The sequence below is a fragment of the Ricinus communis genome, chromosome 3 (assembly GCF_019578655.1).
Source record: "Ricinus communis isolate WT05 ecotype wild-type chromosome 3, ASM1957865v1, whole genome shotgun sequence".
NCBI lineage: Eukaryota > Viridiplantae > Streptophyta > Magnoliopsida > Malpighiales > Euphorbiaceae > Ricinus > Ricinus communis.
Window position 1 is genome coordinate 27,165,149 of NC_063258.1, and position 16,695 is coordinate 27,181,843.

Genomic DNA, 16,695 nt, shown 5'->3' on the forward strand with positions numbered 1-16,695 from the left:
CCTAAAAAATGATAATATTGAAAAAAAAAAAAAAAAAATTGTTTTGTTTGCTCGCACAATACATTATTGCTGATTGCTACAACTATTTGATATATTAATAACTTTTTCCCCGCAGCAAAAAAATAATAAATTCTCCTCTAAATATATATATTATTCTAATCATTCAATACAATTACATATGCTAAAACAGAGGGATTTGTATTTTTATATTATTAATAAGAACCTTTGTGCTATTACTAATGGCAACATAAAATGGGATTTTCAAATAATAATATCATTATTCTGTTGACCTTTTTCGAATTTTAGTGTCACTTCTCATCATTATAGAAAGAGAACAACAAAGAAAGAAAGATAAAAATAAAGTAAGAAGTACAAAAAAATTAACGGTATGGCGCTTAGGGAAAAAAGATAGGAAAGGATGAAAGAATATTGAAAGGATATTGAAAGGATTATCGAAACCGTTCGAAATAAATTACTGATTTTTTTAAATTAATTTGTAAAAATAGTAAAATCAGGTTGAATTTCAAGAGAACCAACGTGGATAGCTTCTCAAAATTAAATAAAAATAGAAGAATTTTGAATATTTGAATCAAAATTATAAATAAACAGAAAATAATAAAGGCTGAATATTAAAGTAAATAAAAATAAATCTTAACAAATTTTCAATTCAAGAGTATTAATTCCATCAAATTGTAATTATGATTATAGGCTTAAATATCAATTTTTCTATTCAAGTATTTAGTCTACTTATTCAGAAAAGCCGCAACAAGTATAAATTCTCCTAATATAATTGATTCAAACCCAGCATCCAAATCAAAACTTACTATTAGTCAATTGTGCACGATATCGTTCCATATCAACTCAATGATAGAATAATGAGAATAACTAAACCAATATTAATTAATCGAGATAGCTGTAATTGAATTAACCTTGTTCATTTATTTTCTTAGAGCCTATCATACAAGCTATGTAATTCGAAAATGCCGCAATTACACACACATGAGCTAGCTCCTTGCTACTTGTGTCAATCATTCATGACAATTACGGATCACAAACTCAAACTTTAATAATAGAAAAATCAATATCAAAGTTGAGTCGTCAATTCAATCAATATCAAAAATTCATAAATAATAAAAATAAGAAATAAATAATACTTGAATTAAAAAAGAATTCTATTAAGCACAAAAGCTCACAAAATCACAATTGGAATTTATTCACTCTTAAATCAGAAACTAAAAACTTAGCCACACACGGTGGAGTAAAAATTCACAAGAAAACAATTATAGGGAATGGAAGAAGAAAAATAATAAATAATCAAAACACTCTCAGCCGTCCTTTTCTTTGTAAAACTAGCCTCCTTATGGAGGAAGTTAAAACCTAAACCCTAATAAGATAATTCTTATCCAAAAAAAAAAATAACTTCATATATAATCTTAATCCTATAAGGAATGAAAAGATAAAGGGTAATCTAAACAAATAAAAATCTTCGATAATATGGAAGTCAGTTTTTCTTATCCAGCACTTCCAAAATAAAGAAAATAACATAAAAATGGGTCTACCACGAATTTAACTAAAAATTCAAAATTCTCTTCTATAGATTCCAGCAGCTCTTGAATTGTAAGGCGTGGTCATGCTTTATTGAAAATGACATTTTGCACAAAGTTTTGCTCTTCCTCAAAAAGACTTGGTTTCTGAAAAATGATGCCTTAAAACATGTCTTTAGGCTGAATTCTACTCAATCCTTGATATTTCACCACCTAGATCAGAATAAACACAATTTCTATAATTAAGTACATTATCCAATCAAAATGTAAGGAAATTAAACACAATAAGTATAACTATTTATAATTTATCATATATTAGTTTGATCATGTCATATTTCATGCGGAATAGTCATTTTTCATGCTTCTATTTAACAAAATAAGAAAACACAATAATTTAAACTTTTATCTATTGTATTCATAATTATAATATATTGGAGGAAGTGATTTTTAATTACATATAGACTATATCAATTAGCAATAATAATACAATTTCTCATACAATTTATTAAGAGAATTTTTTAAAAATATTCTAAAATCAATAGAAAATACCATTTTTATTATGTAATTTTCTTCAAAAATAATATTTCTTATTTTTTATTTTAAAAATATAGTGTGATTTTTTTGGTTATTTTTTTAGTTTTTTATAAAACAAAACCAATATAATATTTTTTTAGAAAATATATTTTAAAAATTTTTATACAATAAAAATAAAAAATAATATTTCTTTAATAGAAAATAAAAAATATGAATATTTATATATTTTTTAATTTATTTAATAGCTTAGCGGTCCTTTTAATTAAATTTATTTATTTATGTTATATTTGGTTGAAATCCATAAAAATAATTTTGAGAAAAAAATATGAAAAAGAAAGTATACTAGAAATGATAAAATAGAAATAAATATTTTAGTGTTATAAAATATATTGACTTACTAATATAGAATTCGTTTAAGAATTCTACTTATTTTGTTAGAATTTAATTTAACTATAACTAATTTTACACAAATTTAATTATGTAAAATTCTAAATTAATTTTTATTTTATTCAAAGCATATAAATTTTTTACAATTAAATTTCATAAATTTTATAGGTTACAATCAAATGGTATGCAAATTAAATTTCATTCGTGTTGTTTTATTTCTTCTTTTAAAAACTTGATTTTAATTTGATTGTTTTTCTTTTTCGTATTTCCTTGTTTGAGAATTTTGGCATCATATTTTAATTTTTCATATAACACATCCCTTCTCAGTTTATGTATTTTAGGTCTAATTAATAATCATAATCAAATAGATAAATTAAGGCTATTCCCTTTGCCTTAACTGGTCGGTCTTACCCGAACACAAAGATCGCGGAAAAAAAAATCATGTATAGTGAGCCGCGGCATCCAATTCCGAAAATAGAAAGTGACTATCTCAACCAATTGTTGATGAAAGAACAATCTTTCCCTCTTTTCATTCATTCTTCCGTTCAAGTGAAACTATTCTTTTGAGATTTCTCAAGTGAAAAATGAGACTTTATTTTCTTTAAAAGGTCTTAGTCTTCGATTAGTTCCAGGCAAAGAAATCTCTCCATACGAAATAAAAGACTCTCAGACAAATCTCATTCATCGGGATAACTTCTCAAGTAACCATTCAAGTGTACGAACAAGATAGCCGAATACGAAGCGATTCGAGGAAATTCGAGAAAGGAAAGTTTTTAGCCTTTTTAAAAAAAGGTAAAAGGAATTGATATAGATAAGGTGAAAGTCGACGTTGATCCAGAAAGATTGGAATTACTAGTCGAATGAAATTAAAGGAGAAGAGAGTTACCCCCCACCCTTGAAAAAAGACTATGTCATATAGTGTGTGTAACCCGTAATCAGCGCTTCGCCCGGTAACGGCGACAAAATTTGATGGGTGTCGAATCCAACAAAAATATATTCTTACTCTTCAAATAAAAATAACTTGTAAATAGTGACAAGTAGAATCGAATCCACAAAAATTGGTAAGATTTATTTCTTTAACAAAATTCAAACAAAATTAGGAAGAATTTTAAATTTGGAATCAAAACAAATTAAACTAAAAATCAAGTAGAAGCAATAATAAAATTTGAGAAGATAAATCGATATGAGAAAACTGCAACCCAAGGTATAATCTCAGTTTTAATTCATTGAATTGATCATTGATGCAAATATAATTTCCAAATCCATTAATAAATTAGTTATAGTTATTGAGAAGCTCTAACAACCTAATTTCTCCTTAATTTTTCGTTAATCAACGGAAGCCATTTGATTAATTCTCTTATTGAATAAACAACTCTAGAAAAGCTTCCAAGATTTAATTCACCAATAGCAATGCAATCTAGAGAAACCCAATCCTAGCCAACAAATACATAAGATGAATTCATTTAGACTAGATCATGTATCCACATAACATGGGTATGTTATTCTACCACTAATCATTAGAATAATTAAACAATTACAGATTTAATATTCTAATTTGGCATAGACTATCTTGATAATTGAGTAATAGGCCTATTTACACAATCAACAAAAATAGAATTCCTAATAGACATAGAAGATACATGAATATTAATAAATTTGAGAAAATAATGAAGAACCATTAAATCTCACAACCCATATGAATTCAAACCTTAATTAACCTTGAGTTGGAAAGAAAGAGTTCAACCACACATAATTGTTATAGAGAAAATAAAGCAAAGAAGAAAGCTAAAATAATTGATGAGAGGAAGAAGAAAACTGGTTTGCTGCCCCCTTCTCTCTAAAACCTAAAAAAACTCTCCTTATCTTCTCATCTCTTTCTTTTTATAGGAAAACTTGCCCTCTAAGAAAATACTAGATGATGTGTCTAAAGGAGGAATTATTCATTTCTAAAATAACCTTAAGTAGTGAGGGATTTTTAGTAAATAAACATTCCCAAAAACAAATTAAAAAGTCACATGGCAAATAATGTCACTTTAAGCCTCTTTCCATAAATTCAGATTTCTGGAATACGCCGTGGGCACGCTCTAACTGAAGAGATCTTTTGCCATCTTTTCTTCCTTTTATCCAAAACTCTCCAAAGCATCAATTTCTACGAAAACTCATCAAATTTCATCCTTTCAGCTTTATGTTGCATCAAAACGTTCTTCTGAGGATAGAGGTAGAAAGTCTTCCCTTTATGACTTCCCCTGAGCTTTTCCTGGGAGAGGTTTGAAAATGCTCGACTGAAAGGAGAGAGAGAGGCACTTCATTCCTCAACTCAGGAGTCGCTTCCTTAGATAGGAATAGGGTGAGTTCTTCTTTGAGAAGTCCTGAGGGCCTATGAAAGCTTAAGACGTGAGTTATAAGTATTAGCCTCCTTCTTTTCGTTCTACCCGGACGATTCTTCTACATAGCTGTATAGGAATCTCTTTCTATCTTTTCATACTAGTAGTTCTCTTTCCCCTCGGTATCAGATTACGTCTTTTCATCTGTTTTTTTCTCTTTCCTTCCTTACAGCACTTTAAGCTTCATGAAAATCAATAATCACAATTAAGATCCACAATTAAGTATAAATACTCAATAATAACTAAGAAAATATGATAATTAGTATGCATAAAAATGCACACTATCAAAATACCCTACACTTGAACAATGCTTGTCCTCAAGTATTCATTAAAATCATCAAGCATGCTTGGTTTTCTCTTCAACTCCTCTCATGAAATATTCATCCATGATATAAGTTATCGCGCATCACTTTTTTGAATCAAAATATAGCAAGAGATAAATGCAATCCACAAATGAGTCTTTACAAGTTAACACAAGTATCAATTTCCATAATAAATTCAGAATTAAAATGCAATAAAACTTTAACACCCTCCTAAGGATTTCTCTCAATGCACTCAAGGTGTTTCAGGGTAATTATAAACTTTCAAGTCAAATACATAGAAAGAATTTTACCATAAACTTGCTTATATATCAAATCTCCACCACTAAACAATGAATCAAATGCAAAAATCAAAGGGTTTTAATAAGATCATAATGAGGCTTAGGTAATGGGTTGGTAATAAGAAAATTTGGCTATCAATAAGTTGAAGAATTTTTTACAAAAATATGCATACATGAAACTTAACCTTTAGGAACAATAATATTCAATTCAAGTTACATTTTGACACACAACATATTTCTCATGAACTTTTTATTCTTTTTTTTTTCACTTTTTTTCTTTTCAACTCATATTTTCTTTTTTCCTTTTTTTTTAATATCTTTGAAGAAGATTTTATTTAGTTTCTTCCACAACTTGAGAAATAGCACAATATAATTACAACTTGAAATCCTAATAAACATCCAAAACATATAAATTCACAAAATCCTTCAACTTAGGTTACAAAAGAGGTAAAATGAAAGAAAAGGCTATAATGGGTTAAATGAGAATTAATAAACAAAGAAAAGGTTTAAGGCTCAAAATTGGTTCGCTAGAGGTAAAATCAGGATGGTTTTTTAGACGTTCAAATTGGTTATCCCTAATTGCCCTTATCATATTAATGCATTCAATCCATTAATGTGACCTTAATATGTATAACAAAGCAAGTTCTAGAAAAATTAATCTACACATGACAATCACACAATCAAGAAAAATATGGAGCATATTATGATGAATGCTCTTAGGCTCAAAAGCTCACAAAAAGTGATTGTGTGTTAAGTTCTATGCACTTTTTCATTCAAATCAATTATAAAAATAATACTCACAATGCAACACATAAAAACTCAATCATTTATGTAAATTTCTTATTATATTTTAACTCAATCAAGCAATTCTCAACAATTTAAATCATGGATTCATAAGTCATAATCATAGTACAATACCCAAAAAAAAAATTAACATGCATGTACAATGCCCAAAAATAGCCTAGAAACACCCTACACTTATCTCATACATTGTCCCCGATGTATTTATATAATGCCTAACATATCAAATTGGAAATAAAAGATAGGAATGGTGAAACTTCCCTGAGTATGCTACGCATAGCGAAAATGTCTAACAGTGAGGTGGATATGGTGGAGTAAAACCCATGTGCTTGAAGAAAGCCATAAAGTTTAATTCCATTTCTATTTGTCGATGTTCAAGTCATAGAAGTTCTTTTGGATTGAGGTTGTTGGTGAGTGCAACTTGTAACTTGTCTTCATGTTCCAACTCAAAAGTTTCCTGCGCTAAAGTGTCAATCGCATCTAGAACAAAAACTGAGGATACATCACTAGGATATCTCATGACATCATAGATATTAAATTTTATGATCTCATTATCAAATTCCATGCTAAATGTGCCATCATGTACATCAATTTTTATTTTTGAAGTTTTAAGAAATGGTCTTCCTAACAAAATTGATGTTGAGTTAGGAGAATTATCTTCTTCCATGTCAAGTACATAAAAATCTGCAGGAAATACCAATTCATTCACTTGCACTAAAACATCCTCTAAGACACCCTCAGGATACACAACCGACCTATCCGCAAGTTGTATAACAACACCCGTTTCTTTTAATGTACCACATTTTAAAGATGCATAAATTGGAAGAGGCATGACATTTATTGAGGCTCCTAAATCACACATTGCCCTCTTAATTTTAACATTGCCTATCTTGCAAGGGATAGTAAACGTACCTGGATCCTTGCACTTGGGAGGTAGCTTTCTTTGAAGAATAGTCGAAACATTCTCATCTATACTTATCTTTTCCATATCTTCTAACTTTTTCTTACTGGTGCACAACTCTTTAAGAAATTTAGCATAACGAGGTACTTGCTTAATTACATCGAGTAAAGGAATATTTACCTCAATTTTGCGAAATGTCTCAAATATCTTTTTTTTCTCTTCTTGTTTCTTAGATTTGGCAAATCTTTCGGGAAAAGAAGGTTTTGTCACCAATACTTTTTATTTCTCTTTGTTTGGTAGTTGAGATTGGTCAGTTTCTTGCGATGAGGTCGGCACTTCTTTTTCAACCTCCACTTCTAAGGCTTGCCCATGTCTTTTTGCATCATCAAATTCTTTCAATTCTTTTCTGCTTCTCAAGGTTATTGCACTAGCATTGTGCCTTAGGTTGACAATTGTTTGTGATGGCAATTTACCTTGAGATTCTAATTTACTTAATGAAGATGCCAATTGCCCTACTTGAGCCTCTAAATTTTGAATACTTGCTCTAGTTTCCTGTTGAAAAATATTTGTGTTATTAGCAAGCTCTTTAACAATATCTTCAAGAGACATACCTTGCTTTACGGGAGGTGATTGTTCGAAATTTCCCGATCTTTGTTGGAGATTTTGATGAGAGTTTTGGAAATTTTGATTTCTTGATCCGTAGCTAAGGTTAGGATGATCCCTATATCCTGGATTGTACGTGTTTGAATAGGGATCATACTTCCTGTTTGGAAATCCTCCAACCATGTTGACTTGCTCATTAAAGTCCTCTTGAAGTGTTGGACACATGTCAGTTGGATGACTTGGATCGATACAAATTCCATAAACTCTGGCTTTTGGTGCATTTCTTAAGGCCAATTGATGAACAAGAGAGGTTAGTTTAGACAATTGAGTTTCGATAGAATTGCTACTTACTTCATTCATTCTTCCTGATGTTAAGTCTTGACTGAAGCCAAATTGTTGAGAGTTGGTAGCCATGATTGAGATCAATTCCCTAGCGGATTGAAGAGTTTTATTCACTATAACGCCTCCACTAGTGGCATCCATCATTTTTTCTCTCCATGGGTAACAATCCCTCATAAAAGTATTGGATGAGAAGTTGTTCGGTAATTCCATGTTGAGGGCAACTCACGCACAATTTTTTAAACCGTTCCCAATATTCATGGAGAGTCTCCATATTTTTTTGCTTGATTCCACATATTTCCCTCCTTATACTTGCGGCTCTTGAGGCGGGAAAGAACTTATCAAGGAATGCTCTTGCCATATCCGTCCATGTGGTGATAGAACCGGATGGCAAATAGAATAGCCAATCCTTAGCTCTATCAGCTAATAAAAATGGAAATGCACGCATTTTGATTTGTTCTTCGGATACCCCTTGTGGTCTCATGCTCGAACACACCACATGAAATTCTTTCAAGTGTTTATGAGGATCTTCATTCTCAAGACCGCGAAAAGTAGGTAATACATGTATCAAACCTGATTTTAGCTCAAAGGCTACCTCCAAATTAGGATATTGAATGCAAAGTGGTAGTTGGTCTACATTTGGTGCCGCCAATTCTCTTAGAGTTCTTCCTTGATTTTCCATGGTTTCTTCTAATTCAGAATCACTTGAATGATCAACCAAGTCAAAATCTGTTTCCAATTCTGGAGGTGTAGAAGGTGAAGAAGATTTTGAATTCTTACGACGTTCTTTAGTCTCCTTTCTTATTCTTTTTACGGTTTTCTCAATCTCATGATCAAATTCAAATTTTTTTGTATGAGAAGAACGAGGCATAAAAGAAATAAATCTAATTAAGTGACACTAATCCCCGGCAATGGCGCCAAAATTTGATGGGTGTCGAATCCAACACAAATATATTCCTACTCTTCAAATAAAAACAACTTATAAATAGTGACAAGTATGGTCAAATCCACAGAGATTGATAAGATTTATTTCTTTAATAAAATTCAAACCAAATTAGGGGGGATTTTAAATTTGGAATCAAAACAAATTAAACTAAAAATCAAGTAGAAGCAATAATAAAATTTGAGAAGATAAATCAATATGAGAAAACTCCAACCTAAGGTATATCTCAGTTTTAATTCATTGAATTGATCATTGATGCAAATATAATTTCCAAATCCATTAATAAATTGGTTATAGTTGTTAAGAAGCTCTAACAACCTAATTTCTCTTTAATTTTTTGTTAATCAATGGAAGCCATTTGATTAATTCTCTTATTGAATAAACAACCCTAGAAAAGCTTTCAAGATTTAATTCACCAATAGCAATGCAATCTAGAGAAACCCAATCCTAGCCAACAAATACATAAGATGAATTCATTTAGACTAGATCATGTATCCACATAACATGGGTATGTTATTCTACCACTAATCATTAGAATAATTAAACAATTACAGACTTAATATTCTAATTTGGCATAGACTATCTTGATAATTGGGTAATAGGCCTTTTTATACAATCAACAAAAATAGAATTCCTAATAGACATAGAAGATACATGAATATTAATAAATTTGAGAAAATAATGAAGAACCATTAAATTTCACAACCCATATAAATTCAAACCTTAATTAACCTTGAGTTGAAAAGAAAGAGTTCAGCCACATATAATTATTATAGAGAAAATAAAGCAAAGAAGAAAGCTAAAACAATGGATGAAAGGAAGAAGAAAACTGGTTTGCTGCCCCCTTCTCTCTAAAACCTAAAAAAACTCTCCCTATCTTCTCATCTCTTTCTTTTTATAGGAAAACTTGCCCCCTAAGAAAATATTAGATGATGTGTCTAAAGAAGGGATCATTCATTCCTAAAATAACCTTAAGTAGTGAGGGGGTTTTAGTAAATAAATATTCTCAAAAATAAATTAAAAAGTTACATGGCAAATAATGTCACTTAAAGCCTCTTTCCATAAATTCGGATTTCTGAAATACGCCGTGGGCATGCTCTAACTGAAGAGATCTTCTGTCATCTTTTCTCCCTTTTATCCAAAACTCTCAAAAGTATCAATATCTACTAAAACTCATCAAATATCATCATTTCAGCTTCATATTGCGTCAAAACGTTTTGTCTATCATGAAAATCAATAATCACAATTAAGATCCACAATTAAGCATAAATACTCAATAATAACAAAAATAATATGATAATTAGTATGCATAAAATGCACACTATCACCCGGTCTCTGATGAGCTATATGCCTTTAAGTAAAAGGAAATGCTCGCTATGCCTACTAAGAGGGGTATTCGACTCAATTCCCACCCCCGCGTCTCTTCGAATCATATAGTCAAAGGCTTATGCTCGGATTGGTATACCTCTCACGGAAAAAAGAGCCTGCCATAGCTAATTCGATAAAAGAGGGGTGAAAGACTCAAAATATGTTAATTAGTAAAAATTAAATAATGTTTTGATTGTTTTATTTTTTTTAAGAAAAAAAACTGTTTTGGCAAATAATTTAAAAATGGGCCACACTTGTCCACTTTAATTTTATCTTTAAATCAATCATTCTTATGTCTCCCCTTCTTTTTCAAAATCTTTTGGTAGTATCCTTAAGTATTTTAATATTAAGAAAAGACATCAATCATTACTTTATGAAGAAAATACCAAATTGGTTCACCTGTGGTTGTGCCCTATGCATTTCTCCGTCTCGCAGCTGCTGCTACCACTTATTTGAATCAAATTTTTATCGCTCATGAAACATGTGAGAGAAAATGAAGCAATAATAGAGAGCATGAATATGCTAAGTGGATTTGCCTCATTCCCATCCCACAACCTCATATTAACTTAAGATTAACTCTTTTCTTTTTTCTTTTTTCTTTTTTTGTTCTTAATAATAAGACCACATTTCAGCCTAATCTATTCTTACTCGAGATTCAAAACGTGCTCGATATCATTTAATTGAACAGTTAGTTGGTCGAGCTCTTTGTCGTTTTGAAAAAAATACTCTATTTTAACTGATACTTTTTTACAAAAAGAAAATATGAGGTAAGAAATTCCGTTTTTTATTAAGAATGTAAATAGCTATCTCAAATTCAAATTGATTATATTTTGTCTGTTCTTCAAAGAAAAACAATCAAATAATTTCTAATTATAGTTCTTGCTGATTGGATTATATATATAATATATAAAAAATCTATATATTTCATATCTTTTTCTTTAAATGAAATTTCAATTTAAAGACGATTTCATTAAATTTCTTACAACTATAATTTATTTTTAACTATATATATATATATATATATATATATATGCTTCTTTCATAAAATTTTACGTAGTAAAATTTTATAAAATTTATATCATATTATCATTTTCCAATAAGAAATGACAAGTAACATATAAGATGTTAATAGAAATGCTAATTATAAATGTTTATAAATTTAATACTGAATATAGTAGAGTTTTATAATTTATTTGAAAATAAAAATTGTTATTTTCTCAAAAAAAAAAGCAATTAAAAGAAGTATAATATTTAATAATAATAACTTCTATTATCTTTCTAATAAAATATATGTTTAAATTTATATATTTGAAAATAGAAAAAAATAAAAGAATAACAATTCTAAATTTAAATATATGTTAGAGAATTTATTGGTCTAATAGAATAAATGAGATATATTTTTAATTTAAATAGATTTAAAACTAATAGATAACAAAGATTTTAAAATTTTGAATATTAAAAATAATTATTATACAAATATATCAGTAAAATAGATAAAAAAATAAAATTAATAAATATGTATACTTCTTATATTTATCTCCCTTAACATATAATAAACACAGAAATTTCATAAGAGAATATTATATAATTTTTTTTGTAAAGATTAACATAGGTGTAAATATAATAAAACTTTATCTTTTATATTAATATAATTATAAATTAAAATTACATATATAAAATAATTTTTAATATTAAAATAAATAAGATAATCGGGAATATCACGAGCAAAATTGCTAGTTCATATATAATTGGAGACATTAATTTACTTGCTAAATAAATAAAGGAGAAAGAAAATCTTTGATCATTCAAGATTGAAAATGAATCACAGATAGTGATTAATATAATATTAATCTTTTGTTAATCTTCACTGCTGCCACCTGAAATAAGTCCAAACTCAACAAGTACAATAGGAAATTTGTATCCATAGTTTTGCATGCTTAGGCCGTTTGGTTTGAAAGAAAATAATCTTGGACATTATCAAGAAAATCTCTTCTGGAACAAAGAAAAGTTAATAGAAAGAAATAAAAGATACAGTGCTCTAAATGCATTAGATTTTGACCTTAAGAAATGAAAGCAGGCGTGGCAAATTCTCCTCCAAATATAGAATTCTTACATATATATTTATATATTTTTTACGGCCTCAAAATATAATCCAAAATATGTTTCCTGATAATATTTGTGGATAAGAATCGCCAATAAATGCCACAACACAAAAGCATCACCCACTAAACGACATCAACTTTGATTTCTTCTGATTCCATGAGTTGCATGTAAAATGCCTATGAACAACCATGTCCAGCAAAACTCACCTCTCTCTTTACTATTGGCAACTGCCCAACTGAAAAGGTACTGCCCAGATAATTTCTTTGGCAACTCCCTTTTGTTTCTCTTATAGTAGTAAATTTTAAGTGAACATGAATATTAGCTTCCAAAGGTCGAAACTTTTATCTTATTTCTGTTCTTAGTCATTGATGCTACTCTGTAATGTGTTTGAAAATCTGACATTTGAGAGGTTTGAGTTTGGTCTCTCAATTAATCGGTATAATAACCAGTTTCTGCGCTGATATCCGCATGAAAAGATTAATAGTATCTCGCTTTCTGTAACTGATAAAATGGGTGTAAAGTTAGACATTTTGCATGACAATTTACAGCACTATGGGCCAAAGGTGGATGTTTTGGTATTTCAGATGCAATTTATTTTATTCTCCATGCTTAAGGTATGGAAGCGTGGTAAATTTTTTGCCTGGGTATGGCTTCCTTGAAGTTGAGAGTAATAGAAGTACAATAAAATGATCAAGAGCATGCATGTATTTACTTCTTCTTTTTCTTTTTTACTTCAATTTTCTATTAGTGTCCAAAAGAAACATAAACTAACACATAAAGGAACACTGTTGCTCCAAATTGAATATTAAGGTGCTAGAGAATAAATCTTTATATTCCTGTAAATTTAATGAGCAAATTGCAAAAGTGCAACTCTATGCGCCTATGCCCCTGATCATATTGGGTGAAATACTGCTTGAACTGAATATTTGTAATTCTAGAATTATTAACTTTTCATTTGCTGCTAAATGTAGCTTGAAAAAGGTAAATAAATGATTAGGTTTCGTTTAGTTGCACAATTTGGTTGGCCTTTTTAGCTTTAACTCCCAGATGGAAGACTTGTTCCATTACCTTAACACTGCATATGCTTTGGTAGTTTCATGTTACATATTGTCGTGATTGCCTTCTCTTATTGCATTCTCATGTGTTTGGTCTAGAATTATTGATGTTGTGAAATGCATAATCTTAGAAAGACTATGGCCTCTATGTATGGAATGGTAGCTTGAATTTGAGTCCACGACTAAGGCAGGAAGGTGGAGCAGTAATAGAGTTGGAAGCAAGGGGAGATATTTGAAGAATTTGGCTTCTAGAGTTTTCATATTGTGATTATGGGCAAGCGGCAAGATGGAACAATCACAAGCAGAAAGATGGTTGAGGCAAAGGCAGTTATGGTACAATAGCATCTTCTTCTCTTGCTTAAAGTTAATTACTTCAGTTGGAACTTGCAAGCTACTTGAAGCCCTTGAAATAATTATTTGCTGAACAATATAAACTTGGTTCATTATAGTTTCTGATTTTGGTTGTGCAATTTGAAATGTTAAATTTGCAAAATTGTTAAAAGATTGGCTATATTCAGCTTCTTCACGTCCTATAGTTTGCTGTAATTTAGTTGGTTCTGCTTTGATAACTTTTCATTGGTTCAAACCAATGTGCATTAGAGATGCTAAATTTGTTAGCTAAGCAATTTCCTACCTAATGACAGCCAACTTCTGATAAATGTAAATGCAGGACTCATGTTTGTCAGAAAAGGACCAATTTCAACTAATTTCTCCATCTGTTGACTCGCGAGTGCAGTCCCGTTGCCCTGTCTGCTTGGGCAAGAATAGTTGCCGAACAGTTCATTCAAGAACAAAACTGATGAATATCTTGATTGGAAAAGGGAAGCCTCATGAAGCCAATCTTATTTTCGACAATTTAGTGGAAGACGGACACAGGCCAACTCTTATAACATACACAACTCTTGTAGCTGCCTTGACTAAACTGAAACATTTTGAATCCATTTTTTTACTCATCTCTAAAGTAGAAGAAAATGGCATGAAGCCAGATTCCATACTCTACAATGCCATGATTAATGCCTTTTCGGAATCTGGAAATGTAAAAGAAGCAATGAAAATCTTTCAGAAGATGAAGGATACTGGATGCAAGCCCACAACTAGCACATTTAACACTCTCATCAAAGGATATGGGAACGCCGGTAAGCCTGAAGAAGGTCTAAAAATGCTACATTTGATGTCACTGGATGGAAGTGTGAAACCGAACGATAGGACATATAATATTCTTGTCAGAGCCTGGTGCAGCAAAAAGAACATAGAGGAAGCATGGAATGTGCTGCACAAGATGGTGGCATCTGGTATACAACCTGATGTTGTCACATATAACATACTAGCCAGGGCTTATGCTCAGAAAGGGGAGACGCTTAGGGCTGAAGATTTGATATTAGAAATGCAGTACGAGAAAGTGGCACCGAATGAGCGTACATGTGGTATCATTGTTAATGGCTATTGCAAAGAAGGCAATATGATTGAAGCCTTGAGGTTCGTGTACAGAATGAAGGAGCTTGGAGTGCATCCAAATCTCGTTATTTTCAATTCTCTTATCAAAGGATTTCTTGACATCACAGATACTGATGGTGTTGATGAGGTGAGCTGCTATCCTCCACCACGAAATTGAACTTTTATGATATCAATTCAGGAACCTATAAATCTAGCAAAGTCTTCTCAAACACCTATAGTGCCTTTCAACTGCCCGATTACTAACCCTCTCGATTTGGGGAGCTCAAGATACAGCCTTTATTAGCATATTTCTTTCTTTACTTCTATTTCTAAATGCTGCTGATATAATGTTCTGTATCATCTCTAAAAGACCCTGCTTCAACAAAAGTTAGTGACTCCTTGCATATTTCCAAGTGATTTATCTGGAGCCTTTAATACATTGATTCTTCTTAACTTCTGGAATTCATAATTATATTTCACAGGCACTGACTTTGATGGAAGAATATGGGGTAAAGCCAGATGTTATTACATTTAGCACGATCATGAATGCGTGGAGCTCAGCAGGGCTAATGGACAAATGCCAAGAGATCTTCAACGACATGGCAAAGGCTGGAATAGAACCTGATATCCATGCATTTAGCATTCTTGCCAAAGGATATGTGCGGGCTGGAGAAACTGAGAACGCGGAATCAGTCCTCACTTCCATGGCAAAATCTGGTGTTCGTCCAAATGTTGTTATCTGCACCACCATTATAAGTGGATGGTGCAGTGCTGGAAAAATGGAGAATGCAAAGATGGTTTATGAGAAAATGTGTGAAATTGGCATTTCCCCCAATTTGAAAACTTTTGAGACCTTGATATGGGGTTATGCAGAAGCAAGACAGCCAGGGAAAGCAGAAGAGTTGCTGCAACTGATGGAAGAAAAGGGGGTGTTTCCTGAGAAAAGCACTATCCAGCTTGTTGCAGATGCATGGCGCAACATTGGTTTACTGTGTGAAGCCAAGAGAATTACAAAAATTGAAGAAGAAGACGAGGAACTTTATGCAGACTGTAAGAGAGGTGAGATTCCAGTGGAGAGTTTGGAGAGGATCTATAGAGACCAAAATGGTAGTGCTTCATACCTCAAGACATTGCAGATATCTGGAGAAGTTATGACCAAGCAAAATGGATCAACTTCTGCTGTTAACATTAGAAGCCAATTGGTCCTTAGGAGGTATAGGTCTTCATGTCAAAATCGGAAGCAACCGCTAATCATATGCAGACAGCACTGCAGACATTGTGTAAGAATGTGCGGAAAGCTTATAAATTCATGTGGAATGATTGCCATAAGTTAGACACAGAAATGATGATAGCTGTTGGGTTGGTACATTCAGAAGTACTGATGATTGTTTGCTGCCTGCTTCAAGTTGTAGATACTGTAATTGCTACATTACAATACATACCTCCAAATTCCATTGTCTCCATTTATTATACATACAGGCCATTTTGTATTTCTCTATAATGTTGATTATTCAGGATACACTTAACTAATGCCAATTCATTCCTGAAAGTAATGATAGTAATATTTCTTTCTGAATATAGGAGTTTATTTTTCTTAGTTTCAGTAGTTAGCATTCTAGCACGCTACACTTTGAGATATAGCAACTGTTTGAACGACAAAATGGCTGGTCAGCTGGTTATATAAAGAGAACTTCAAAC

The 16,695-nt window shown here is 31.1% G+C and overlaps 1 protein-coding gene and 1 non-coding gene across 6 annotated transcripts; both read left to right on the forward strand.

Annotated features, from left to right (window-relative positions):
- Positions 1-8,300: 8,300 nt before the first annotated feature.
- Positions 8,301-8,407, forward strand: LOC125369683. Its single transcript, XR_007215359.1, has one exon. It is a non-coding gene; the product is annotated as a small nucleolar RNA R71 (small nucleolar RNA).
- A 4,188-nt stretch (positions 8,408-12,595) lies between these two features.
- On the forward strand, positions 12,596-16,573 carry LOC8268358 (pentatricopeptide repeat-containing protein At5g21222). Of its 5 annotated transcripts, none has more exons than XM_015716337.3 (4): positions 12,596-12,751; positions 13,695-13,896; positions 14,234-15,145; positions 15,480-16,573. In XM_015716337.3, exons 2-4 carry the CDS (start codon positions 13,834-13,836, stop codon positions 16,329-16,331), a joined length of 1,827 nt encoding a protein of 608 aa, XP_015571823.1. In that variant the 5' UTR covers positions 12,596-12,751; positions 13,695-13,833; the 3' UTR covers positions 16,332-16,573. The 5 variants fall into 5 exon arrangements, with proteins under 5 accessions (XP_015571823.1, XP_048227756.1, XP_002514292.1 ...); XM_048371799.1 differs by having other exon boundaries at positions 12,605-12,751; positions 13,755-13,896; XM_002514246.4 differs by having other exon boundaries at positions 12,608-12,751; positions 13,727-13,896.
- Positions 16,574-16,695: the final 122 nt, after the last annotated feature.

Excerpts from the sequence above, each read along its gene's own strand:
- LOC8268358 (XM_015716337.3), top strand. The coding sequence starts at position 13,834 with ATGGGCAAGCGGCAAGATGGAACAATCACAAGCAGAAAGATGGTTGAG. Across the intron at positions 13,897-14,233 it reads TTGAGGCAAAGGCAGTTATG|GACTCATGTTTGTCAGAAAA; the intron begins GTACAATAGCAT and ends ATGTAAATGCAG. Across the intron at positions 15,146-15,479 it reads ATACTGATGGTGTTGATGAG|GCACTGACTTTGATGGAAGA; the intron begins GTGAGCTGCTAT and ends TATATTTCACAG.